Source organism: Anguilla rostrata, chromosome 7 (assembly GCF_018555375.3).
Source record: "Anguilla rostrata isolate EN2019 chromosome 7, ASM1855537v3, whole genome shotgun sequence".
NCBI classification, from domain to species: Eukaryota; Metazoa; Chordata; class Actinopteri; order Anguilliformes; family Anguillidae; genus Anguilla; species Anguilla rostrata.
The window spans coordinates 16,674,964-16,702,525 of record NC_057939.1 but is presented as its reverse complement, the minus strand read 5'-3'; the positions used below and the strand labels follow the sequence as shown (position 1 = coordinate 16,702,525).

At 40.4% G+C, this 27,562-nt stretch overlaps 3 protein-coding genes across 17 annotated transcripts in view; 1 reads left to right on the top strand and 2 right to left on the bottom strand.

The window, feature by feature from the left end:
• The first annotated feature begins 342 nt into the window (after positions 1-342).
• sycp3 (synaptonemal complex protein 3) lies at positions 343-5,898 on the top strand. 6 transcript variants are annotated; one of them, XM_064343237.1, is made up of 9 exons: positions 343-438; positions 1,168-1,344; positions 1,437-1,515; positions 1,713-1,747; positions 2,217-2,334; positions 3,195-3,294; positions 3,489-3,587; positions 5,198-5,302; positions 5,478-5,898. In XM_064343237.1, the coding sequence occupies exons 2-9, from the start codon at positions 1,188-1,190 to the stop codon at positions 5,529-5,531; spliced, it is 747 nt and encodes a 248-aa protein (XP_064199307.1). In that variant the 5' UTR covers positions 343-438; positions 1,168-1,187; the 3' UTR covers positions 5,532-5,898. The 6 variants fall into 6 exon arrangements, with proteins under 6 accessions (XP_064199307.1, XP_064199308.1, XP_064199311.1 ...); XM_064343238.1 differs by lacking the exon at positions 343-438 and adding an exon at positions 554-684; XM_064343241.1 differs by lacking the exon at positions 343-438 and adding an exon at positions 622-688.
• chpt1 (choline phosphotransferase 1) lies at positions 5,689-19,068 on the bottom strand. Its single transcript, XM_064343233.1, has 8 exons — positions 18,603-19,068; positions 13,687-13,834; positions 13,037-13,178; positions 11,856-11,940; positions 11,057-11,188; positions 10,699-10,857; positions 10,130-10,255; positions 5,689-9,457 (listed from the first exon to the last, which is right to left on the bottom strand). Exons 1-8 carry the CDS (start codon positions 18,840-18,842, stop codon positions 9,341-9,343), a joined length of 1,149 nt encoding a protein of 382 aa, XP_064199303.1. The 5' UTR covers positions 18,843-19,068; the 3' UTR covers positions 5,689-9,340.
• A 767-nt stretch (positions 19,069-19,835) lies between these two features.
• Positions 19,836-27,562, bottom strand: part of LOC135259180 (myosin-binding protein C, slow-type-like) — a 37,813-nt gene continuing 30,086 nt past the window's right edge. For 9 of the 10 annotated variants that reach the window (XM_064343222.1, XM_064343223.1, XM_064343226.1 and 6 more), the window contains 5 exons: positions 27,287-27,426; positions 26,908-27,067; positions 25,165-25,301; positions 24,599-24,785; positions 19,836-21,108 (listed from right to left, as the gene is read on the bottom strand). In XM_064343222.1, the coding sequence (XP_064199292.1) occupies positions 21,008-21,108; positions 24,599-24,785; positions 25,165-25,301; positions 26,908-27,067; positions 27,287-27,426 (725 nt within the window). In that variant the 3' untranslated portion in view covers positions 19,836-21,007. Of the gene's footprint in view, positions 21,109-23,285; positions 23,322-24,598; positions 24,786-25,164; positions 25,302-26,907; positions 27,068-27,286; positions 27,427-27,562 lie in introns of all 10 variants that reach the window. The other variant, XM_064343225.1, reaches the window with a different exon arrangement.

The window sequence follows — 27,562 nt, the reverse complement described above, 5'->3', positions numbered from 1 at the left end:
GCCTTAATGCAGCAGAATTATCTAATACATGGCTCTAAAAGTTTCTATTCTGCCTCATGCATTTGCTGAAACTGTTCAAGTTCTTATAGTCTCTTTAAAAAGGAGGAACTATTGGAATTCAGTATATTACGGGACTCAGTAGAACTGCATTTTTAAACGCTCTGAATATGGATCTTATGATGTGAATATGATGTCATACATTCTCCTCAGATTCTACAGAAGGACAAACTGTAATTAAATGTCACCAAGTAAGTCAAACCAGACTGGGTGTAAAGGAGAGGTGTCAATCACCTACTGTGGTGAAATGGTTCCCAAACATGAAGGCAGGATGAAATTAACCAGTGAAGCAGTGGGTAGCACTGTTGCCACACAGCAAGACTGTCCTGGGTTTTGTGTGGAGTCTGCGTGTTCTCCTGTGTTCGTGTGGATATACGGCAGGTTGGACATTTCAAAACGAGTTGTCCTGACTTTAAGTCTTTATGAGGCAGAAAATGTAAATTGTTTTGCAACACAGAACTGTTCCTTAACAGACCTCAAACTAATCTAAACAGAATGCTACAGTTTAGGTTACACTTGTGCTTATGAAAAGCAAGGTTCAATTTTTCCAACCCACCGTTCAGCACATGCGCACACAGCCTTTATTCAACTGTCATCGCGAGCATAGTTGATCGCGAGCGACAAATTGTTAGTAAGTTGTATAGCATAAACGGTCTCGTCATCATTTTGCTAAGATTGACGGAGATTTTATAACGACGAATAAGATGATAAATAACTGAATATATTTTGCCTGACGTCTACAGTAGTTAATTAGCTAACTAGCTCAACTGAGGTCGTGGTCGATAGTTATTGAGGTAACATTTGCGAACTAGTCAGTCTAGTCTAATTTAATTTTGCGCGGTAAATTTTTCGCTGCCGTTAGCTGTCTCAAGCGTGTCTCATTTCGGCTATAAATAACAGTTTTTGAGTACACCTGAAATGTTTTTTTTTTAACACCTGAAACACAGTGCTTAGACTAGCTGGTTCCATGAAAGTTTGTGGAAATAATTGCGAAAATACAATGTCTAGTTACAATGTCAAATTACATCACAGACTTGAAGTTAGTCTAGATAACTGGTGTTACAAGGACAGCTTGATGATGTTTGTTAATAGAGCTACATTTTACTACAGGGACGACGTCATCTAAGCACATGGCCTCGACGGGGAGAAAGCAGACGAAGAAGGCGAAAAATACACAAAATTCAAATGATCTCCATGCATATGATTTTACCGTTAACGACGAAAAGAAAGGTCTTAGCGGCTCGGAGGACGAAGTGAGAGAAGGTAACGTTGGCTACCAAGCGAAAGGTAGCTAGACGTAATTGTAATATTGTCATACCGCACAACCTTGTACTGTACTGGAATTGATTGTTCATCATTGACCTGCATGTCTTGATCAGATGAAACTCCGGTTGTTGAGAAGCTGGCGAAGAAAAGGCCCACTGCTTTGGAAGAAGACGACATAAATGTGGGAATGGGGTTGGTAACGTTAAATGTAACTAAGTTAGTTGTGACATTTAAACTATCCAAACAGCTAATCTTCTACCTCTTTCATACTATGACTTACAAAACGGAATTTAATATTGATAGTTAAATCCTCAAACAACTGAACACTTACATCCTCAAAAAATAGTGTGCCTTTTTCAGCAGAATAAAATATTATTTCTTTCCATCAGGAGTGAGGTACAAAATATGTTGGAAAGGTTCGGGGGTAAGTTGATTCTTTTTGTTTGATTAAAACGTTGACTTAAATTTATCACAATTCAGTACAGTAATACATAATATTGAAAACATTGGTTCAATTTGGTGAAATTGGCTTGATATTTATTAAAGTTGACCCAGGCTTCAGTGTAAATGTGGCATATTATGCATGTATTGCACAGCTGAGCAGAACTTTGTGAAGAATTACTGAGGAACTGCTGTTAATTTCCATACCTAGAAAAAATGGACTGTTGGGGTTTGATTGTATCACCCAACTCTGTCATGCAAAGATATGTATGGTGAGAGGGACAACATCAAACAGAGAGAGAACTAAAGACGCAAAACACTGTATCCGATAATAAAACAGTAATGGAGCCCAGGGCTCTACTTCGTTGTTTCCAAGATTGCATACAGTTTACTCTCACTGATGTTTACCTGAAAATATGAAATGTGTCCTTTAAGAAACTTGTATGTTCCAGCTGACATCAGTAAGGCTCTGCAGGCAAAGAGGAAGCGGCTGGAGGCCTACACCAAGAGCACCGTGAAGGGCAGCAACCAGAAGCTGGAGCAGCTGTGGAAGACCCAGCAGTGCCAGAGGTGAGGGGGGGTCATGGGTTCTGTGCCTGGGGGCCAAGGCGGGTGGGCCACAGGGTGCGAACAGGGTGGCCCTGGGTCGAGGGAGCCACAAGGTGAGCGGAGGCATTGGTGGGAAGCAAATAAAATAATGAAGCACAAAATAACCTCTATGCCACACAAACCCAACATTAAAATAAACGTTAACACCTTCATTTCCAGGTCCTGGTGCAAAAAGGAACTGGTCAACGAAAACATATTCTCAATAATGACTTCTGCCTACCATTTGCAAAAGTACACGATTACTTCTCCTACCCCAGTTAGTATTGCTAATATTTACAAGTGAAGATCTCAATGAATGCTGCACTGGAAATGAGTACCTCAGAGCTCATTACTGCTCCCCTTTATCACAATTTACTTAAAATATCACAACACAAAAATATCCTAAAATATTTTTAGACTGTCTAAAATATCCAAGACTCCTCTCAGCATAGATACCTCTATTTCTCTCCAGATAAATTGTGCAAAAACCTAACAATAAGGCAATCAATGTTGTGCGCAACCTGAATAAAAATTCCAAACTATTTATTATTTTACATTCATACCAATGATGTGACGGTACATTGATGGCCAAAATATGAGGATTTGAATTTTTTTCACGGGAAAGGTCAGCTGTTTTGGGCTTACTTGGGACAGGGAGGTGGCATACAATCATCATCTGCTTACTTTCTAGACTTCAGCTCAACCTCTCCTGAGAGTGGGATGGACCTGTATTTGTTGTGCATGTCTATGACTGAGGCAAACTTTGGACAATTCCCAGGTGTGATTTTAGTGCATGATTTCATTGGGGTGTCAGCAAATATGTTTCTCCTGTGTTCCTGCAGGCAGAAGCTGACACAGGAGTACTCCCAGCAGGTGTTCTCTGTGCTACAGCAGTGGGAGAGTGATGTGCAGAAATCAGAGGAACAGGAGGAGAAACTTAATGTAGGTGTACAGAGGCTTAGCCCATACATGCCCACACACATATATACATCCCACACACAGACATACATACACACACTAACATACAAAGTTGAAGGTGGAAATCAGTGCTCCTCTAGTTTTTTCTAAGACTGTCCACTGGTTTTGTTCATTATAAACTAATTCTGTCTACTTTTAAACCATTTTCTCTCCTGCAGAATTTATTTAGACAGCAGCAGAAGCTCTTCCAGCAGGCCAGAGTTGTGCAGAGCCAGAAACTTAAGACTATAAAACAGATGTATGAGCAGTTTGCCAAGGTGAGCGACTGGCCAGTTTGTGAACTCTTTTAACATCTCTCCCTATTGACAATGCTAGTCTTAAGCCGCGTTTCCACCGCAGGAACTATACCCCGGAACTAGGAACCTTTTGAGGAACTCAGTGCGTTTCCACCGCAGGAACTAGGGTCTAAATTTAGTTCTGGGGGCTTTGTTTTACCCCCCAAAACGTTCCTGCTCGGGGGGTAGTACTTTCCGAAAGTACAGGAACCTTTTGGGTGGAGCTTGCAGCGCTGAACATTTCTGATTGGTCGAGTACTCGTAGCGTTTGTGTTGTATTTATTTTCCGCCATTACCCGCCATGTTTGAAAATATGCAGCGCAAACCAATTAATTTTCATAATAACTTCAAATCAAACTTGTATGTTATGCGGGGCAGTAGCCTACTTTTGGTTATAACCTGTCAACGTCTTGGAATTATAACGTGTGCTCTTCTGTTCTTTTCTTGCTTTAGTATTCGTTTTATAAAATGCTAAGCATTCGTGCTGGGACAGCATATTACGTAGGCTACCAAAACATTCAAACGGATTAATTCGGTTGCTGAATATTTTCTTCCGGATTTTCTTTGTTAGCCCGTTGTAATTGACTCAAAACGTTTGATACAGTTATGTGAGGTATGCGGTAGTTCTGCACGATTAACATTGGTGATACAGTACAAGCAAACTGGAAATCACCTTCCGCACTTTTTATCCGGGTAAAATAACAGGTTAATTCTAGTAATCTTCCCTTTAGCTTTTTCAGACTGCCGTAATTTTACTCAATTTTACTGCCATTTTTCAATTCCACGAAAAGACCAGGAAGACTATGGACTCATTTATGGTGCATGGTTCGCATCTGGAGGGCACACGTCGCTGCTCGGCTAGCAGTAACTTCGAAGGAAAGCAAACGGTGGCTGTACCACTACTAATTTACATTTTCACGCAAGTCCGAGTTTTCGTTCTATTCTTGTCATTTTGCGATTAGCCTATATGGAATTGACGACGAGAAAGTAATAAAACAGCTAATTGTTTACAACGTGTGCATGTTTTCTGCTGTTAATGAATGTGTTTGAGAGGATATATGAAAATCAATAAATACAAAAGTAACCATATATAGTCATTGTTGGTAACCCGTTGTATATAAGTGGAATAAACCCCTCCGGGCTGTCCCGGTTATTAGAAAATAATGTAGGCTACTTCGGTGGTAGTATGGGGTTACAGAAGAACTCATATGACAGATGGACCGACGACAACGTCAGTGGGCTAATTTACCTAATCTTCGCGGTACTTTAGACCCCGGTGGAAACGCAGACAACCATTGGCTGAAGGAACCTTTTAGTTCCTGGTAAAGTAGTTCCTGGGACTGAAAGTTCCGGGTAATTTCGGTGGAAACGCGGCTTTAGTAACATCCCTCCTCAACATATCATTGCTCACACTTCGAGTGTCAGTGCATTTAATTAGACTGGAACTGCTGCTAGATTTCAGCATTCTAGGACAATGGTCGAGAGACTGTTCTGTATTACACGGCTATCTTAGAGGACCCAAGAGAGAGCGGCTGAATGTTTAAAGATGTGTGAATCTGTGCATTCTGCCTTTTGTCCATTTGTTGGGATAGAGCATGGAGGAGATGGAAAAGAGTCATGAGTCCTTTCTGATGGGAGCCCAGTCAGAGCTACGCAAAGAGATGGGTTTACTGCAGAAAAAGATCATGATGGACACAGTGAGTAAAAACACATAATTCAGAATCTCGTAATTCAGTCAGATAAACCTTGGTTTCTGTAATAATGTAACCAGGCTCAGTTTGCTCCAGGGATATGGGGAAAAGGGTTAAAGATGAATAAGCATGACTTTGCTTTGTACATCCCTCCGAAGCTAACACCTGTTTGTCCCCACAGCAACAGCAGGAGATGGCAACTGTGCGCAAGTCTCTCCACTCCATGCTATTTTGAAGACTCCTGTCCACTTGGCAGGATTCTGTGTCCTTCACCAGACAACGTCCATTTGGGTGTTCCCACAAAGACACACTATACAGCCACACCAAAGACAATGACAGCTCAGGTGCCGCCACAGACACACTCAGTCATCACACATCATAGACTTTAACAGTTCAGGTTTTAGCACCAGTTTTTACATGGCAAATAATTTTATTGTTTTTCACTCACATTACTTTGTTAGTATAATGTTTCCAACACATTATATTGATGCAGAAAATGCAAAGGCGAAACACAATAGTGCACCGTTTTAATGCACCACTTTCGTTCTAAGTTTGAAAACCTGTAACCTGTTAAAATTGTTTCTATAAAGCAATTAAAATGACATAGTTTTCTGTTTTTCTTTAAACAGAGGAGCTTGTCGCAGTGCCAAATCTGGTGATGTCACATTACATCAAACCAGAAAAAACTGCTCTTTGAATATATGCAGTGACAGTGTTTTGCTCAGTCACTCCAGTTGATTAAAAAACAGTAGAGCATTTGTCATTAAAAATAAATTATTTAATAAAAAATTGAACATTTGCCTTTTCCAGAAATCCCCCTTCCATTTGTAATGAGAAAAATCCCTTTGTCTATCCTACTCTTTTAAGACAAAGCCAGACCTTAAAAGGGACCTGTACCCTGTTTAAGAACTACTTGTCCTGTAGGCACTAGTCACATAGTGGGTCCCTCTACTCACCTAATCATAAACTCACAATTATACATCAATCATCATAAAGCATTGAGTTTCAAGTACCCATGTATATACAAATATACTTGGTATATAAAAGCTGTGTGTGTGTGAGTGAGTGTGTGTGTGTGTGTGTGTGTATTTTGAGTGAATACAAAGTCAGAAATGTGAAAAGTCCCATTTTTATGGTTATAAATACATACATTTCCTAATAATCTGATGGTATTTGTATAAATAGTGTTTCATAAATGAAAATAACTGAAAATGTTAATGAAAAGAGAATGCTACCAGGTATTTTGCTCTTTGCTTGGTTCATACATCCTGGATTCACATATAAACTGAGAAAAAGAATTCACATTTAAAATTTAAGGCTGTCAACATAATTAAATTCAATCACACATTATCTTAAATGTATAGCCCTTGAGGAAGAGACTATGTAAAGCAGCTGGAATCTCAGTGTAAATGCATGTCCAACCAGTGGCAATGACTACAGAATTAGTACCTATGTGAGAGGTCGTTTCTTACATGTGTAGAGACATTTTAAAGTAAAAAATTCACTCAAAAATGACAAAAAGTGATAACCAGCCAAACCTGCATCGTGTTAAAAAAATTATGAAAGAACTTACACGTGTTCAACAACCTTATCTGAGCAAGAGATTGGTTGGAACAAAAACCAGAATACACAGGGGTCTCCCAGGAGAAAAAATAACCACAGTTCTAGATGATAAATAGACACCCAGAGCATGTCATCTGGTGGGACTATGGGCTAGAAGAGCCTCATTCAAGTTGGTGTTCATGCTTTCCACTAATTATCTTTGCAACTTGGAAAATGAATAATCTGTACAATGTTTGTAGCAGTCCTGTTAATCAAGCTGTCCACTTGATTAACCAGTCCTGTCAATCAAGCAGATGTTACTGGCTTTTAAACTCATGCAGCCATTCCTGTGTTTCCCGTGCCTCCCATGCAAATCGCCTGTGATGTTTATGAGGAGCTGGTGAACTGCTTGATTGGAACTGAATAAGAGTGCCAAACTGGAAGACTTGCTTTGCTGGCCATGACCATTTTTAAAAGGTTACTTTACAATTATAATAATGAAGTGATATTTTGTATAGATCACAAACACATGAGTAACACCATTCAAATCAAACTGCTGTGAATTTTTCCTTTAGACAAAGGTAGAGATTGTCCTCACATGCAGCACAGAACCTGGGAGTGCACTGCAGGGGGGTTGCAGGAGGACATATATATGTTAGAGCCAGCAATGTGGCAAAATATGGGTAGGGTTCTAGGCTAGGAAGGGTTTGTAGTAGTCAGTTGTCACTGGTGGATGCATTAACACTGAGATCTGGTCCCCTGTAAACCTGCAGCTCTTGACAAATTATCCGGAATTTACCATTCCACATTTGAATCTTACCATTCCATATTATTTTAATTGGACATAATTGAGGTTTTAAACATTTTTTTTTTTTTGCATTTTTAACAATTCCTGAACTGAGTTATTTAAATCTGTTAATTTAGATGAGATGACTATACAATATATACAGTCACCAGTGCTACTATAGACCTTTGGGGCAAATATCAAATAATCTCAACATCCTGATCGTGATAGAATCCGATAGCATTACATTTCTCCATTTTTGTGGAAGCATTAAATGCTGCTGGCCAATTTCAATCAAAATTCCACAAATCAACAAGTGATAAAATTGGGTATGTCACAACAGACTACAAGCATACTTCTAAGCAAGATTCCAGAGCAAGAAACTCTAGTCTCTTGAGTTGTTTGTCTCTCCAGCCTGACATGACTAAGTAATACACATCAGTCCAAAGGAAAGGCTAGTAGCATCTCCAACTACATTACAGGACTGAAGTGACTTGTTCTTTGTGATCTTTGATACGGCAAGACTCAAATAAGGATGAAAACAGACACCAGCTCAGTTGAAAACACGGAAAGACGGACAGCAGTACTGTCTTTGCCCATTCCTATTTCAAGGAATTCGTTATATACAAATGTTCCCAGAGCAAAGAATGTTTGCCATCTTGCTCTACAATGCTGAACAAATGTTCTTGAATGAGTTAGTCAACAAAATGTAGAATTTGACAGGAAGGAAGCAGTGAATTGCAGGTGCTGAGAGCCCCGTCGTGCCTTACATACCACAGGTGGCTTGTTCCAGCCGCCCTGATAAGTCCCGTAAAAGGTGTGTGCAAGGCTTAAATATTTACTTATGCTTCCATACCTATGCAGTCTTCCGTGAACTCAGTTTGTGAATATGGACTGGGTCTGGCTGCTACTGTCACAAAGAGTTCTGAAAGAGAAAGCTGCTTCGTTTGCAGCTTGCATCTAAAGACGCTAGGGTACTTCTCACATATTTCTATTGCATGAAATTCAAAATTACTGGATCAGAAGCAAGAAAGCAAGAATTATTTCAACATTTGCCCAAAAGGACGACAGCAGTCCTTTATTCATTTTTTAATTAAATTAAAAAAAAACGTTAATTGGCTTTTGGGTTAAACTGGAAATAATGACAGAAAACCTCTTGTATTAGGCATGATTTTTGCATGGAAAAAAAAGGGTCACTTCTATGACTCATTATGTCAGCTTGTGACTAGATCTCACCAGCATGGTCTTCTTGATGTTCTGTTGTGGCAAAAACAAAGACACAGCTCGTGCACATTATGTAAAATGTCTAAATGGTGCAACTGGATTTTCTGCTCATATTTACCTACGTGGTGGGGTACAGCTCATATTGTTAGGGATATATTAATCAAGAAGGCACCAATTGCACTGGGTCTGTAATGAGATTCATTCACTGAACCAGTGATTTTCAGTGCATGCAATGTCTATTTAGAGCAAGAAAAAGGAACTCCAGCACACAAGGTATTTCCATGATTATTTCCAGTCTAGTATATCTCAGTCCAGTGTGGAACTGTAAGGCATGCATAATTCATTAGCTCGCTAGTTGTGAATGGTTCGGTCTAATTGTAGGTAGTTACGGTGTCAAGGCTGATTAGTTTTTGGTTTGAGGGGTCCTCCAAGTCTGCTTTCAGCAGTGGGGTGGCGTCTTCGCTCACCCCAGCCTCTTCCTGTCGGGCGGACCGTCAGTCTTGGTTCCTGTGGACCTGCGGGGTGATGCTGAACACTCTGATCTTCAAGTGCGTAGCTATTTGGAGACACACGCCTGTACAGTACCTTGTCAGATCCACCAGAGAGAGAATCTGAATGTGGTACAGGGTAAGGAAATGAAACAAAAGGGGAAAATGTTAAAAATGATTTTCATTACAATTTGAATCCTTGTGGGTCCTCATAAGCCCTAGACAGCACAATCACCTGACATTTCAATAAATCGATCAGATATACAATCCTACCTGAAAAGGGCTGGTGTGGGTATAAGGTTTTGTTCTAGCCAGCACAACGACACCATATTCAACAAATAGTTTTCAGTCGACCTACATCAGTTGTGGTCAGCTGTTTCAGTGATGGGAAAGGAAGAAAACCTGTATCCACACCACCCTTTAAGACTGGACATTGCCCTAGGGCAATCAAGGTATCTGGTTGGCAATTGACTATATAAACTGTATAAATTTTGTTTTGATTGGTTATCATGAATTACTGCGATTAAAGAGCTTGTGGTGACCTCAAAGCAACTTTTCAGCCCTAAAAGTAGCCTGTGAGTTGGTGTTGACAGTAATTTAAGGGCAAATAAGTACCCTCTGCTAAGTATCTTTTCTGCTGCAGAGACACCTTGAGAAGCAGGACTGAAATACAGGTTAAATATTTCCCAGGTCAGAAGTTCAGGGAAAACTCAGAGCCTTAGTGATAATCTGCAGGTTGAGGAGGACTATGGGACATCAGTGATAATCTGTAAGTGATGTTTCAAGAGGACTCACCAGGGCAGTCCAAAGGACATAGTACTCGTCAATGAAACTGTTGAAATACTGGTTTAGGAAGAGGAGTCCGGGCCCAATGAAGGCTGTGTCGTGAAGATGAAGCTCGCTCTTGGTCATATGGGCAACCTATATAAAAAGAGAGCAACATCATGTGCCTTGGGTAAGGTTCTGTATGGATGTCATATAGATGTAGAACAAACAGGCAGATATAAAAAATAAAAAAACCAATAGCTATCTTGCTAACAAACACAAAATCTATGAATACATGTTATCTGTAATGTTGATTAAAAGGATCATAACTCGGACTTGCCTACTTTCAGTTAGCATGGTTAATATACTGGAACAGATGCAGAATGTGTCAAAATAACTGCCACCCGACAGTGCATGAAAAAACAGCTGCCCAGGGCAAACATATTACACACTTGTGGCTTATGGTAACTAAGAACTAATGGTAATAAGACATTTATATTTGACCAAATTCACCGTATCCACATTTCAGCTTGATGAAATCATAAACAGTTGAGCGTTACAGTTTTTCTGTGTGAGGATTTATTCAATTTGTGACCTACAACAAGCTTGTTGGAGATCTTAGCCATCACCAGTCCAAAGGTAAGGATGTAGAGGCAAGGGTGGAGCTCAAATAGCTGACTGGAAGATTTCTTGAAGATGATGAAGGCCAAAGTGAGTATGAGACCGATGTGCATCCCTGGTGACAGCACACTGGTATCCTGCAAGAAACAAACTTCTGTAAACATGTAGTAACTACAGAGTCGCAAAGTTGACTTAGAGATGCATATGGTCTGGTCACTAGAGTGCTCACTACATATTTTTACCTATATACGTACCTTTGATTACAAAAAGAAAAAACCAAAGCCTTTCCAGAATGCATTAATGCATTTGTCAATAATGACATTTAAAGAGACTTACTGCCACAGTGGAGCCATTCTTGCCAACTCCACCATTCATGATGACCTGGAAGTAGTTTGAGCAGGAGAAGAGGGCTCCTCCAATGATACCCAGGATGGGGAAAGTGTGCAGTTTTACTCCTAGGACAGGCAGCTGGAGAAAAACAATGCTGGTGTCACGGTAACACCGATATGGAAGTTTTCTATTTTCTCAGGAAGCCGTGAAGCAGCATGCTGAGCATGATGGTAAGAGCAGCCAGGGGGGAGACTGCAGAGCCATTAGGAAATTGGCAGCCCCTTCCCCTCTGTGTAAGCCACGTCAAGTGCATCGGTGATCTGCTGCCATGACAGTAGTTACCCATAAGTACCTTCTCACCTTGCAATGTTCTGTTTTGTCACATTTCCTTAGGCAGCACAGAGCAAGAATGAAACAAAAGTTCTATTTAAAGGCCAGCAGTGGACCACTGGATTGGTTGTGCCATTTACAATGAGCCAACACTATTCAGACTTTCAATATCACTTTACTTGGCTTGTTGGCAGTTACTGACTCTTGAAAAATAGTACTTTTATTATTTAGTTCCATTATTTCTAACTTACATTTTTTTAGCTTACACAGGGCCACATAATTTGATACACTGGCCATTTTTACAACCATAATTGAATATGTCATCTATGCATAAAGTATGCAATTTTACATCAAAGGGCAAGGAAAACAAACATAAAAATAGTGAATTGTGTTGTCCATCTGTAGTGTGACGTGTGTGTGGGGGCTTTCTCAAATCTCATGTGTGTGTGTGTGTGTGTGTTTCTTTGGGCCTTACCCTGCTCTCCCACAGACTCACTCCTCCGAAGGCTGTCATCAGATACATGATAGTGATGGCGATCTGGACCTCTGTGACATCCACCCTAGGAGAGAAGCACTTCGAGTCAGCAGATGAAATTACACAGATGGCACACTGCTCTGCGTAGGAAACATGCAAATGGCTCCACAACAATAACTGCCCTGGAATGTTTTCTTTTTTTTCTCCCCTCACATGTTAGTTCAGCTGCTAATGAAAAAAAAACTGAATGTGAAAACAAGGCAGCAGTTGGCTTTAAAAATATCTCACACCCTTCACGTTCTTATAAAGGTCCCTGAGTACCACCCCCATCCTATTGGCCCAACCTCTACTGAATTAGGCTGCACCCCTGTCATTGGTCCCTTCTTCTGTCAACAAGCGCACATATAGCTGGATAAGCCTCTTAATCAGTCAATTAGCTTCATCATAGAAAAAAATAATCTCAACAAAAAAACGTACATTTCAACGTACATAAATTCCAAGTTACTCACACACGAAGTACATAGTCTATAAGTGATTAATTAAAACTAGCTTAATCTAGGCCTGCTGTTTTATCTGAATTCTGTGTGTTCACCTGAGGTCGGAAGGTACAAAAGTTAATGTTCTTAAGGGCTGAGAGTCTGTGGTCATTGTGGTTATTGCTTTAGGAAACCATGAAATGTGCAAAACTCGGTGCTGTATAGGTATGGGGCATGCCCCACCAAGCCATAACTTGGCAGATGGCATACCTGCCATCCCAAGAAAACTTCCCCTAATGCACCATGTGCTAAAGCTACGAGGTCTTTCATCAACTATTAAAAAAGTCAGAGTCTACAATCAGGGAACTTCAAGACATACGTGTTATTTATTGCTGATAGGATATTTAAGATGTTTATTTTGCATGAAAGAGATTGGGGACTGGATTATTTTAGCAGAGCTTATCTTGTGCTTAAAAGATGTCTTTCTCTGGCACAGCACACACAGCGATGTGACTGCCACCTCTGACCTGCGCGGTACTGGACCATGGCGTGCCACTCTAGAGATAAGTGAGGTTTTATATGGTGGGACAGAGACAGGTCAAAAGACTCAGCAGTACGCTTCTATAAGAAATACTATAAGCATGTTACTGCAAACAATGCTATGTCACTAAAGGAGTCACGTATTTTAAAGACGGTTATACTTACAGGCCGAAGCGGAGCGTGCCCGAGACGTAAGTCTGCCAGTGCGCGCAGAAGAACATGAACATGCCCACGAAGCCGCAGAAGAACATCCAGTTAGAGTATGCCCCCATCCCACAGCAAATGCATGTTCCAACAGCAACAAACACTGCAATCAGAACACAGGAAACAGTCACAGAGTGTCAGGAAGCCACAATTACTTTAGTCCAGAATGGGTTAAAATTAGGTCTGTCGATAGAAAACTTAACTAGTTACTAAGAGGAATATCTGAAAGGTGCAGATAAGTTTGTTTAAGAAAATTTTTGTTCATATTTGGTTAAATTTCCTTCATATCCCGACAGACAAGAATAAATTAAGCGGTCTAAGAAGAAAATCTGGTCTCCCCGACAGCCCCAGGCTCAGAAATCAGTCACTCCAAATTTCACCATTCCTGTATCTTAACAACCAGTCAAGACAGATATCGGCCCTGCCTCCTGTTCCACATTCACTGTGCAGCCAGAACAAACAGGGTGGGTGGGGCTAGGGCTACACAGACAAGAGCAGAGCACATATAACGTTAGCTAGACCACCAAACAACACAAAAATCTGTTACTACCTTGTCATCTTACGTTTAAAACCTTTAAAATGTACAGTGTAGGGGGGGGGAAGGGGGATACCTGTGGAAACAGCATCACAGCCATGGTCAAAGAGCTCCCCGAGAGCTGAGCTGCTGTTAGTTCGCCGAGCTTGCTTCCCATCAATGGCATCCAGTGACTGGTAGATGAACAGACCCAATGCACTGAGGATGAAGGTCCAAGATGGAGCCTGATATACAGAAAAACACAGAGCATTAGCTCATCATTCCAGCTTTCACAGTACTGACAGCATTTCACACTTGCCAGTTGCCACACTTGAGCTGAGAACCAGAAAAAAAACCTTAAAATACCTCACATCCCAGGTTCACTTTTTTTTTTTTTTTAACAGAAAGACAATTTATGCTTCAGTGGGCTTCCATTCCTGAAAAGTCTCATGCTTCATCCCACTGTGAGCATACTACTTTTAAAAAACTTGTACGTCTATCAGTCAAGTGGCTTTCCCCCTGTACAACCTTTGCCATCTGTGTTAATGAATTACATTTCATCAGCTATCAGTAAAATGGAGGGACTCTACTCATGTACTGTACATGCATTGAATTAACATTAAACATTCTACTGTTCAGAGGGTTCAGTGTCATGGTTAGGCTATGGGTCTCAAGGAAATTATCAAGAACATGATGGCAATTCTAGGTCAAGACAGAGTCTGAACTCTAAACCAAGAATTCTTCCAGTATATAAGGGTGATATTTAAAATATCCTGGTTATTTATCAATGCAGGCCATCTTGCACTGGCTCCTGGGATTTATATTGCAGTGGTTAGTGAAAAAAAGAAAGTATGAATATAAAACCAGAAACCGATAGCTCCCACCAGAATCAGTGCAGAGGGCCACACAGTGTTGAGGTGCCCTGCTGCACAAGGCCTTTAGTCTACTGGTTTTTTCACATCACCAAAACTAAGCAGCAGGACACACACACATACACACACACATAGGAATAAAGTTCAGAGGCTATTCCCTTAATATAAATCTACTGTACCTGATACAAGAGACTGCTTGTGAGAACATTTTGCTAACCCCAACTCAGTTATTGCCCAACAGAGTCAAGAAGAGAATCAGCTATAAGGAACTGACAGGTGTGATAATTAATGGCCTATATCGTGTATAACTGGACCAGTCTATCCTTTTGGAGGTGAAGGACCTATAAATGTGGGGTCTCCCCACAGATACCAATATGATGAATTGGCACCATGGCAACAGACAGAAGTGCTTTCACAGTACTTAATGAGGAGAGTGCATATTGACAGTGTGTAGCTGAGTTTACAGTCTGACAGGTGGTACCCTAAATACAGTGATTGGTGCTAATTATTCAACTTCAGCATATCAATCGATTTTATTTGGGTCACGGGGGGGGGGGTGTGTAATGGGGTAGATTAGATGTGATTAGGCTAGTAGAACATGTGGAACATTACACAGCCTTGAACAGTTGTATGTAGTAGGTCATGTGATAACAAATCATAAACACGGCACTCATTATGACTTTTGACAATTTTGTCCTGGAGCATCTATCAGGATTACAGAGTTAGCTGGATAACTGCATTGAAGAGTTCCGGGTTTAATTCAGTGATGCTATCCAGCTAATTCACTAAAGCTGCTTTGTGATACGGGCTCTGGAAGGACTGGACTGTCTTTTTGGAGTGAGCTGCCTGAAGCTAACAAACCAACTAGACAGTTGTTTTAATGAAAGCCTGTGTAGCTAGGTAGCCAGTCAGCTGTAAGAATGAAACAATGTAGGTGCGGCTTTCTAGCTGCCAGCAGCTTTTTGGTTTCAGTACAAATTTAGCCAGGGGTTATCTGGCCCCAGTGTAGCGAATCAACGTTTCAGGGTTTTAAATGCTCAAAATATTTTAAAGGAAAAAAAAAAAGTTCATAAAATGAGTGAAACGTTCTTGCTGTAGATACATGGAGCCAGGTAAACACAAAATGAAATAAAAATAAATTATTTGTGCTAAACCTCCACCGACATCTCATTTTTCACAGTGTAAAGTTGTATCTGGACTCTGCGTGTTCACCCGACGTTGGATGGTACGGCACTTAATGTTTGCCTCAAAATGCTGTATGGGCATGGGGTTCTCCCCCACCACTATTTTGCAGATGGTATACCTGATATTCTAATGTGAAATAAACTCAGTCACATTCACATCAGTCATTCATTCACTCACTCACTCAGCATTCACATTTTATAAAAGTCCAGAGACCATTCAAGCTCTCTTCTTATCATGCTGCAAATTGTCCCCTTTGGGAATGCACAGTGAAACTATAGATACAGAACCATTTTCACAAGATAATTAACAAAAATGATAACACATAGTACCAGGCTATAACGATCTCATTTTCTTCTCAAGCATTGCTTCTTACTATGACCCCTTAAATTACTTGATTACACCCACGGACTGCTGCTTACAACATGTTCAGATATAAAGACATAACCAAAACATTTTATGGGTAAATCATAAAATTAAATAAAACTTACTGTGAAAGAGAACAGCCAAAAGACATCTTGCTTTTACCTTTAGCCAGCTAATTTGTTTCTGATTTTGTATGTATACCTTGCATTGTCTGAGTGCAGGCCATGGAAATATTAATTGCCTAAATATTTCACTTCAGCATATGCTAAACTCATCCATCTTCTTAGCTATAGGCCTATAAAATTAACTGTTAAATTTGTCTGTTTAATGAACATTCAGAGTATCCACAATCAAATCTTTGTCTGCCATACCTAGACAACTGTCAGCTGAGTATTGGTAAGATACTCATGACAACGATTTTTAAAAGCAGCCTAGATTCTGTCATGAATGGGTGGGGTCTGTATGAGTGGATTTCAGATTACAGATGACCCAGTCCGGCAATGGCTTCTCTCAGGGACAGAGATCTTCAAAAGATGCCTCTGTGCGGCTCTACCAGACTTCATACAGTCACAGATTAGGCTGATGTATGTACAATGTTACAGTATTACTGTTAATATTACTTTTTATTTTTTTGAATGTACCTTCCTACTTCCAATATAGAATAGCACATTGAAGGGTTTTGCATGCACTTAGTCTAGATTGACTGAAACCCTCTCTCCCAGAGGACCACAAGCACAACATGCTGCCCTTGCAGGGCGCTGGCCACAATCGTCACTTGTATGGCCAGGATTCAACGTCCAACCATGGGGTGCATCCACACACTAGAACAATGTCTTAACATGAGGTGACACCCAGCAGCCCCACGATATTACTTGAAACATTACTGTAGACTTTTAATTCTCATCTATACAATTTCTAAGTTTGTTCAAGGTATTTACTGTTCTGGTTCAAAGGGGCTGTACATTGCCATCTGCTAATACACTGTTGTTGTGTATCACATCATGCAAGCATGAACAATTCATGCAATTCATGTTTTTCCAATTAATTATTTTCCTTGAACATTTTTGTTGGTGTTTGATAAGTGCACGCCGGTGTTCCATTCCACTGCAGAACATACCACACCCAAACCCTAGACAGGTACTGGTACATTTAATTTTTTTTTTTTTTCCCTCCTTAAGCCCTTTCTTCCTGTCAGTCACTAACAAAAATCAAAGCTGATAACCTTAGGAGAACAAGTGGAATTCTTACGTAACTGCAATCGACACAAATTTGTAGACACCACCCCGTTCGAGAAGGCTGTCAATACGCCATTGTTGACAAATAGTTCGGAAGCAGGCGGAACAAGTGCCCATACAGCTAAAGCCATGCTGAACTTTCAGCTGCTAACGGCGCGTGTGAGCCATGGACTTTGCGTCTCACATTCCTGATACACACAGTTAAGTGCCATAACCTAGGGCTGATAGAACAGGTGGCCACCCCAGACCATTGCACTGTGTTCGAAGGTGCACAGGTCAGTTTGATAAGGTTGCCTTACACATCGACAACTCTAGATTTTAAAACATGTTTGGCTGTAAACAACCGAACTCTTCTAAAACAGGTCCGTCTTTCCTGTTCCCTTGGCTCAGCTATACATTTACTTAAGACACTGACAGTTTTATCATTGCACAATATAGGCACAGTACAATAGGCTAGGTAATTAGCTTAAACTTGAACTCTGCAGCTGGCGTTGTGACTTTGAGTTGGGTTTAATTTTAGAACCTACACAGCACTGTACATCTACAAGCTTATGAACTTTAGCCAGGTTGGAAACAATTCAAAGACGTAAAGTTAGCTCGGTGGTTAGGAATCTAGCTTGTAGAAATGTAGATAAACTTAATTGAACATGAAGCCAATCACTCAGGTCACTGACATAACATTAATAACTGGACAGAGTAATAACTGTACCAAGAAAACCACTATTTCGAATTTGAATAGTCTACTGTTGGCGGGCTTTAAGTGGCCCAGTAGTTAGGTCGCAAGCAAGACTAAGGATTTCCAGAAGGAAACTTAATCTCATTTACCCAGTCACCAGTTTCACTTTACATATCTAACGTTAGCTAATTTAGCGACAATAACGTCAGTTTTGTAATGTTGCAAAACTTGCTAGGTATCGGTAAAGTTAGCTGGTAGTTACATCATCAACAAGTAGCAGGTAGCTAGGTAGGTAGCTAGCTACTATCAGCAATACTTGCATTACTGAAATGTTTCAGTTAAAATAATCTGATTGCAATAGTGACGTAAATTAAGTCGCCAAACTCTTTAATATAATTTAGCGAATAATTCAAGCAAACTACGTCCATTATAAACTGATCATCAACGTTAAAGCTAGAGGTGTGGTGTCAATGTAGTGTAATAGTCGAGGAACGGAGATACACGAGTTTGGTTAGGTAACATAGTCGAATTAGAAACTGCGAGGCACCATGTTAGCTGGGAAGTAGCCTGGTCATTGCAGCAGTTACACTGACAGCGTTGACGTTAGATCTTAACTCGTCATAGAAAGTTTAGCTGGCTTGCGTGATAATGTAAGGTCGTAGTTAGCTAGTAGTCTGCTTACCTCCTCTGTTGCCGAGGGACAATAGTAAACCAGAATAACCGTAGTGACAATATTAACAACCAATCCAGTAATGGTCAGGGTGTTGGGTGCGACCCAGGTCGGGATTTGCTGTACCAACCAATTCCAGTAAATCTGACAAGGCGGTTCGAATAAGGACCGACCAGAAGCACTGTACTTGTGTTCTTCAAGCCGCTTCAGCTGCTGAGCTGACAGCGGCTCTGGCCACAGACAGTGTGTCATTGTTAGCTAGCTAGTTAGTGTCCGTGGGATTTCGAAATATGGTGCAGCCGATCAAATCGCTGAAGGTCCCGGTTCGTTTGAGCACTCCTCACGTACTCCAAGTGACAGCTCACGCATTTGGTCTTGCTGCTAAGACAGTCATTTTCCAACACACAACCCAAGAGTTTTTCTCTTCAAGCGACGGACTGTGGTGGTGCTTGGAAAGGAAATACGCTTCCGGAAGGCACGGAAGCCGGGAAATTTAAATGGAAATGCCTGCCTTTGAACTTAATTTACCCGGGGCATAGGCAATGTGCACATAAAATATAGGCTATTCAGAGTAACAGGAGGGTGGTCTTGTATATAGATATCGATAGGTAACAACCAACATCCGCAATATTAAACTGCAATGAACTACATTAAATAACACATCAAATTGAAAACTTGGATTAAAAGCAAACTGCAAAGGCTCCTTATGTGCGACTGCAGGTACATAAATAATGCGATATCGAACAGTTGAATTGAAATCTAATCAAAACAGGCTCCATAATTACCCCCAAGGCCACTACCAGTCTAATTCCTCCAGTAAAAAAAGTTATCATAATACATTTTCACTATTAAAAGGCTATTCATTTATTAAGCCAAGAATAATAATAATTATTATTATTATTGTTGTTGTTGTTATTACTTAAAATACCCTTGGTTTGCGGATTCAGTTTGCTCTATATCCCAGCATTCTTTATGGTTGCGTCTAAAGGCAATAGCCTCAAGTCCCTCCAACGGTAACTGTGCACATGCATTTTGGATGTGACCATCCCTCCTGACCATTGTAGGTTGGCCACTCCTGCCTTGGCAGTGTCATTCAACAGAAGCCAACTTTCCTATAAATCAGGGGTCTGAAACCCTGGTCCTTGAGATCTACAGGGTCTGCTGGTTTTTGTAGTTATGTGACTACAATAATTATCATTACAAAAGTGACAAAAGTGTTTGAAGATTCCAATAATAAAACAGAAATTCAAACAAACAAGTCACAAAATTGTTTATTATTTAAATTACTGAATTGCACAGAGATCCATCAAGTAAAATCATGCTCTAATATCAAAGCTGAGCCAACTGTCAGCCATTTATACATGCTGAGAGAAATTAAATTAACAAAGAAACCATCAAAAATAGTCTTTCATTTGGAAACATGGCGGTACACAGGAAGAATATGGCTATACAGGGGGAGAACATAGAACATGAGACAAACACAAGATCAACCAGCAATTGTATATATAAAATTAGACACGCTTAAGAAGAACACTGGAACCCATGAGCATCATGCTATATGAGAAAAAATGTGAGTAAAACATGTGAGAGGAAAAGATTTTTATGTTCAAGCATTCAGATCACAATACTATGGCTAATTTGTCCACAACAGCAACATAAAACATTTCTTAAAATGTATTAAATGGCAGTTAAAATAAATATTACATGTAATATATGTGAATACACAAGAAATTGTTATTGCGGTCAAAGAAACATGGCAATGAAGTGTAAAATCACTAAATAAATTAAAGCGAAATTTGAAAAATCTGCTAATTCTGAGACAACCGGAAATATAAAATGTGTTTCTACAAACACATTTTCTTTCATATGTCTCCAAATTTCTTTGGGAGCATTTTTAAAATCTCTATTAAACACTGACTGGAAATATTCATTACAATGTTAGCCATTTTAAAATCTAAACAATTTGGTGCCACTCAGTAAAAATTCCAGTGTTAATTAAACTCTTCCAGAGTACATGAATCCAACAGGGACCATATGTACTCTGTAAGAGTTGATTTAACACTGAACATTTTACTGTGCATAATTCAGTTCAGTTTACTTCACCCTTCCTCCCTTTTATTCAAAGATTATTTCTACAACAAAGCAACTGGCCAAAACGCTTTTTCGGAGTGCTTTAGAGTATAAACCAGCCTTTAAATGGCCACTTGAAATGGACAGCGGGAAGTGTGAGAGCTGATGTCAAACATACTCTTATGGTACAGCATATCTAGGTAAGTAGCTCTATGCCTGACTGCAGAAAAGACTCTCCCCTCCCCACTACCACCAGCTCAGGGTTGCTAAGGAGAAATAGATATAGGTAACCAGTGATGATATAAATTCAGGAAAGAGCAGCTGTGCTGTAGCAGTGGTCAATCTCTTCACTTCCTCTCTGGCTCAGAGCTCTTTGCCTCACTCATGTACTTATCGATCAGATGTAAAGGCACTCCCCGCTGCATTAGCTCATAGAAGGTAAAGCCCCCTGATGAAAAAAGGATAGACATGGTCAACTCACAGTCAGAGACAAATAGAGAGAAGTGAAACAGGGTCATTCGCTGTTTGGAAAGAGGACAGTCACAGTAGAGAGAAGAAATAGCCACAACGAATCATACAAAGAGGACAGACACAGTCAGTGTTCAGCAGAAAGAACAGAATTTGGGTCAGACTGAGGTTGGAGAAAGAGAAGGGGGATGGGGTGTGCTCAACCAAGAGATCGCATAGGACAAAATACAGACAATTGCAAATGAAAACCTGTAAGTGAATAAACCCTTATTGTTTCTTTTTTCTGTCAGATTAATAGCTTTGCACCCAATTGGGGAAAAATAGTATTTCTTCTGCCTTGTAAACTCCTAGGTGCATGCCCCAACTCTTATGTATTTGGAGTGTGTTTCAGCATACAGGTTGTTCGTAGTAACTTTAGGGTTTGCGTACAATCAAATACACTTACCTACCACCTGAAAATGGATGATGTCACTCACCTTAATCCTTCTGACCTAAATGTTTATATTAAATGCTTCTAAGTGATTTCTAATTATGGTTACACTGTTGCAATTAAGACATTACGCGTGATTCACAACGGCTTTAAGAAGATTCCTATTGCAAATTAAATTAAAAGATAAAATTAAAGGCAACTCATGGGCAGTAGTCCACTTAATTGTAATCTTCTTAATTCTTTAAATTACGACTTAAAATTACAACATGCCACTTCATAAGAGTGCCTTGGAATCTTTGGGCCTTGGAATCTTTTTTTTTGCAAAATTTCGCAAATGTGTCATTTTTTCTTTAAAAGATTTTTCATAAAAAATTAAATAACAGAAGACTTCAACAAACCAGATATAGAATTCAAGAAACTATATTCACTTGCAATCAAAATGTATGTTTTGGTTGTGATAGTAAAATGTAAATACATGTAACTGCCTCAGCATCTGTTGCATCTGCAAACCAATATATAATGCTTGACATTGTAAAGAGGCTGGTTCCACAGATGTAAGCAATGTTGCCATGTTTAAATGTCCATTGAGAGTATGAAGACTGTGACTTTTTATTCAGGATTGATTTGCTTGATTTTGTGTGCAAGTCTTTGACAATTCCATTCAGGTTTTGATTTGGCTTGGTACAGCATGTAATTTCTGACATTAATTTGGGTGTTTATAGTTTGACTGGCCTATTAAGTCTGAAAGCCTTTAATTGTGTCTTGGGGATTACTCACCTTTTGTGTGGTAAATGTTACATGAGAAAACATAAAGCTGTTACCAGGGGAAACAGAAGTTACACAGGCAGTCAGCAGCACATTATTCTACTGCAGGCAGCCCACAGGTCTACTGGGATGGTTATGCCTCATCCCCACTGACATAACACAGATGCTGAACACCATGAAATATCTACCTGAGATGTTCTCATTCTGATGAAGATATACTTTATTTAACCCCGTGGGGTAATTTGTCCTCTGCATTTGACCCATCCTTAGTTACCTAGGAGCAGTGGGCAGCTGCCTCTCTTGTGCTGCGCCCGGGGACCAACTCCAGTTCTGAGGCAAGTGCCTTGGTCAAGGGCACTTGCAGGAGCGCACCTAACATGCATGTCTTTGTCCAAAGCCGTTATGTAATACCAGTGTTTCATTTATCAACGTATCCGTATCATTACCTCTAAATGTGTTGTCAACCACACAAATTTTAGAATGTTATTATGCCCAATTTATTAATTATGCAACGTTTCATATCTTCTTTGCTGTATTACAAACTGTGATGTTTAGAATGCTCTTAACTAGCCAGGTTTGGTAGAAACAAGGAAATGTAGTTCTTAAGCCTAGCGTCTGATGGAAAGTTCCAGTTCCTCATGGAAAAAAATTGCTTTGCATACAAATGACCCTGTACACAGTTAAGAGCTGAATTTGTGCTGAAGTACAGCTGGTAAATGTATTTCTGACAATGAGTTTAATTCCCTGTGACCTTGGATTGCTGGGGCTACCTTTGTGTAATGTGGATATAAATGTTACCCGTTACACCTACTGCAGTCTATCATCCCACCCTGGACTCTTCCACCAGCCTGGGGCTACCTGCCACTTTAAATTACTGCCTGAGTAACACCATATTATTTGCATCAGAAAGGTGCAGAATGAATGCTATAAGCTTCATATGTCAAGACCATATGAAAGCTTACCTTGGATGAGAACATACACTCACAATTCCTGGGGGACTGAGGGAGAGAAGAGAAGAGGTGTTAACAAATTTTTCATGAAGGAGTTACATGTGTTCCAGGGGGCAGTCCCTTTTAACTGCGAAATTACTTATTCACTAACTAAGTGTTCAAGTCATTTTCAAAGTTAAATGTGTTAAACGCCTGTGTGTGTGTGTGTGTGTGTGTGTGTTTTAAATGTGTCACCTATACTTGAATACTTATTACTGTGAACATACTGTACTTAACAGAAAGGACTGACACACGTAGATAAGCCAGGGAACAACAATGACAGTCGTTTAGTACAAGGATTTGACAAGGATTACAATGTAATCCATTTTCTAATTAGGATCTAGTATACTGACTGCATTCTAAATCAGTATAATAAGTAACTGCACTTAACAGACTTTGGAGGATTGTAGGAGAGAGCGTATGTTGAAGGCACAGATAAATATTGCAGGAGGAGGGGTTTGTTAAAGGTGAAGCCACAGTAGGGGATTATGTGATTTTGGGTATGTTGAAGGAAAAATGGCTGTGGTGTGGGATTGTCTAAAGAGTGAAATAAAAAGTGGTTAGACTAAACAGGAATGATCAAACTATTATATGATTGCAAAGGGCATGCATGAAAAACCAGAGTATTAGGAATGATGAACTCACAGTTCTGACAAAAAGGGTCAAATCATTAAATTGATTACGTACATTTCATCTCACAAAAGGACTTGAGGGAGAACCCTTCCAAAAACATTCAAACAAAAACACAAAAACTTGGGGGGGGGGGGGAAAGCATTTCAACAAAATCCAAACCAAAAATCTTCCAAGCACATCTTCGGGGTGGAGACTGAAAATTCAACCAGCCAAATTTCCCAGCATATTCCCATGAGTGCTTCTGCCTGTTCTGCTGAAATTTTGTCAATTTTAATCTTTGCTGCTAGTCTGTGAGCTCCATTATGTGCTGCTAGTCTGTGAGCTCACATCTGTGCTGCGAATCTGAGACCTCTTATCCATGCAGTGAGGCTGTGAGCTTCCTCTTTGCTGTAATTCTGTGAGATCCTGTCTGTGCTGTGGGTCTCTGAGCTTTCTTCTGTTCTTATCAGTACAGATAATTTGTGAGTTTCTGTCTGTAAATCTGTGCTGGGAGCCAGTAAGCTTTGATCTGTTTTTTTCAGTCTGTATGCTTGAGTCTGTTCATTTGAACTGAACTAGCAGATATGCTTTTTTAATTTCAATAAAATTGAACATTCAACATACCTTGCACACGCAGAACTTAAACTAGAGCCTCAGCCAAACTCAGGACTGACCTTTCACCTCAAGCTTACAGTCCACCTGCGCCTCTCCCAAGTCATTGACGGCTTTGCAGGTGTAGGTGCCCCCATCATAGGGGTTAGGCTTACGAATCTCCAGGGAGCACACGCCTTGGTTGCTAAACATGCGGTACCGTGGGTCGTCAATGATGGCAATCTTATTCTTCATCCATATCACTTTAGGCTTAAACCATAAAAAAAGGCAATCTTAGATTTTACGACCTTATCAGGATTTAAAGCTTGTTCTTAAAGTAAGACATAGACACTACAGTATTACTAGATAGGGAATTTCCCAGCTCCTACTTCGGTGTGTGTAATTGTAAACAATAATAAGGTACAAGCAAGTCTGAGAATTGACCTTTCTGAACAGGGAACAAAGTTAGGAATCAATCACCAAGTCAGTGACCTGGACTGGCTATGAAATTTCTGTTTTGAAGTTTTCATGTTTGACACATAGGAAGTGATTTAAAATGGCAGCTTCTCCCTCAGGCCTAGCTGAATGGCAGTAGGTGCATGAGAAGCAGATAGGAAGTCCCTCTCTCCTTCAGAATGAGGTAACCTACCCGAGGATTGGCACGGACACTGCAATTGAGTGTGGCGTTGTAGCCGGCGATAGCAAACGTGTTCATCAGGGGCTGAGTGAAGTGGGGTGCTTCTGCAAAGTCGTATTCATTGTACTCTGGGATCTTCAGGTTAATGCCTGAGGAAGGAAGGGGAGAGTGAGGTTGTGCATGATATGGACCCTGGGCTGCGTCATGAAGGAATGACCCATGTGAGGAGAAATTGATGGCATAACATCACTGCAATCATCAAGCAGCACTGACACAATCATCATTCAGTGTCATCTCACATGTGGCTGTTCTCACTGAAGTCAGTTGCAATACAATTTATGCCATTAGTCATAAATTAGATTAGTTAGCACAAACATACCACTGACAATATATATTTTATTTTTTAATTTACCTTTATTTACCCTGGGTAAGTTCACTGAGCACGGATGCTCTTTTGCAGGAACGCCCTGCTTCACACTCATTCACACCTGGGAGCTGTCCAGTACAACCACAATCCTCTATTGTTGGCCACTGAGCAGCTCCACTTGAGGGAGAGAACATTTTTTAGCCAATTAAATCAGGGGATGATTAGGTGGCAAGTTTTTGTGAGAGCCAGATCTGGGATTTTAGCCAGGACACCGGGGAACCCCCTACTCTTTGCGAATAGTGTCATGGGATCTTTAATGACCACAGTGAGTCAGGACCTCAGCAACGGCTCATCCGAAAGATGGCATCTCCTACAGCACAGTGTCCCTGTCACTGCACTGGGGCATTGGGGTTTATTTGATCAGAGGGAAGATTGCCCCATGCTGGCCCACCAACACCACTTCCAGCAGCAACTCAGTATTCCCTGGTGGTCTCCCATCCAAGTACTAACGAAGCCCACACCTGCTTAGCTTCAGTCAGTCAGCAAGAGCAGAGTGCGTGGTCGTATGGCTGCTGGCTATATCTACCAGGGTTATACTGAATTTGTGTATAATATCAGACTAGCACTGTTAAGATGTTTAGGTTTGAAAGTAACTACAGGGTTTTTAAACCTTGTTTATGTGATTTCTATTCAAAACCTTTTTATCCATAGCTAATGCGCACGCCATATTGTAAATACATCACATTGTTTTCAGACCCCCTCAAGTTCTGTGTTAGCGTATTAAACCTGAAATACAGGCTTATCTTTCCTTTATATAGTGGCACAAACAGGTGGCCAAACATCATGGATCTATATAAGTAATTTTAGCATATTAGTGTTTGTGTTTTTTCCTGTTGAATAGTGTACAGCCATTGTGTTCAAATAAAGTGATGATACAGCACTGATCCTTAGTCCTGAGCCCACACTTCCTTTTAAATTTGCAATGGAGGGTAAATGACAAGACAATCAAAGTCTTGTTTTTTGAGAACTGAAACAGTTTCACAGTGTCATGTGTCCTGGAACACTTGGCAATTCAGTCTCTGGGCTTAGCTGATTCATGTAGTTTTCTTAATCCAAAAAGGAAAAGGGAGTAACATTTAACAAAAGAGAAGTGAAATGTTTGCACCATGAATAGAATTACAACTTTTTAGAGGGATCAGATGACCCATAGTTCAGTTATTGTAAAAATCACTAAATCACAAAGCCCTGAATCCTGGTTTTTCTGCAACTGAAGAAACCACTCAAATCCATCACTTCTGAATGATTCAACACAACATAACAGAACATGAACGGCAATGTAAGATGTGGAGATGGGGGGCCCGATGCCTCTCGAGCAGAGCCAGACATACCCTCCTTCAAAATGAGCGCACTGTCCTTGGTAGAGGTGGCGCTCTCACTCAGTCCACACATGTTCTCCGAGAAGATGCGGAAGAAGTACTCGTTCCCCACTACCAACTCCGTGACGGTGATGCAGGTGCGATGGTAGCGCTCCACACACGTGTACCACTCCTGTTACAGAGACAGAACAGAGAACAAATGTAGGCCTTTCCTGTTCTGAGGATATTTCAATGTTCAGCGGCACAAACAAACAAACATGCCTGTATGTCAGCAGAAAACAAGGCATATATTGTAATGAAAGAACAAACACACATGTACGTGCAAACATATACACACATGCCCACTCGTGCATGCACACATACACACTCTCGCAACCACACACATACAAACCATCGTCTTCTTGTCAGCTTTCTGAATGGTGTAGCCTATTATTGGTGCATTGCCATTGTCAGTTGGGGGAGTCCATTCCAATGCTACATTCTCTCCCCACACTTCATCAATCTTCACATACTGTGGGGGCCCAGGGAGGTCTGTGGGGTTAATAACCATTCACAGATCAGATGCAAAAAGTTTACTTGCTTTTAAACAATATATTACTAAGGGTGAAGACAATGTCTTTTAATGGCCTACATGAATATGTCCAACTTCCCACTGTACCTGACAGAC

What these genes read in the sequence shown, in the direction of transcription:
- sycp3 (XM_064343237.1), top strand. Translation starts at nt 1,188, where the DNA reads ATGGCCTCGACGGGGAGAAAGCAGACGAAGAAGGCGAAAAATACACAA. An exon ending in AAGACCCAGCAGTGCCAGAG is followed by an intron (nt 2,335 to 3,194) that starts GTGAGGGGGGGT and finishes GTGTTCCTGCAG; the next exon opens with GCAGAAGCTGACACAGGAGT. An exon ending in AACAGGAGGAGAAACTTAAT is followed by an intron (nt 3,295 to 3,488) that starts GTAGGTGTACAG and finishes TCTCTCCTGCAG; the next exon opens with AATTTATTTAGACAGCAGCA.
- chpt1 (XM_064343233.1), bottom strand. Translation starts at nt 18,842, where the DNA reads ATGACACACTGTCTGTGGCCAGAGCCGCTGTCAGCTCAGCAGCTGAAG. An exon ending in GGCACGCTCCGCTTCGGCCT is followed by an intron (nt 11,941 to 13,036) that starts GTAAGTATAACC and finishes CTTCTCTCCTAG; the next exon opens with GGTGGATGTCACAGAGGTCC. An exon ending in AGATCTCCAACAAGCTTGTT is followed by an intron (nt 10,256 to 10,698) that starts GTAGGTCACAAA and finishes CTTTTTATATAG; the next exon opens with GTTGCCCATATGACCAAGAG.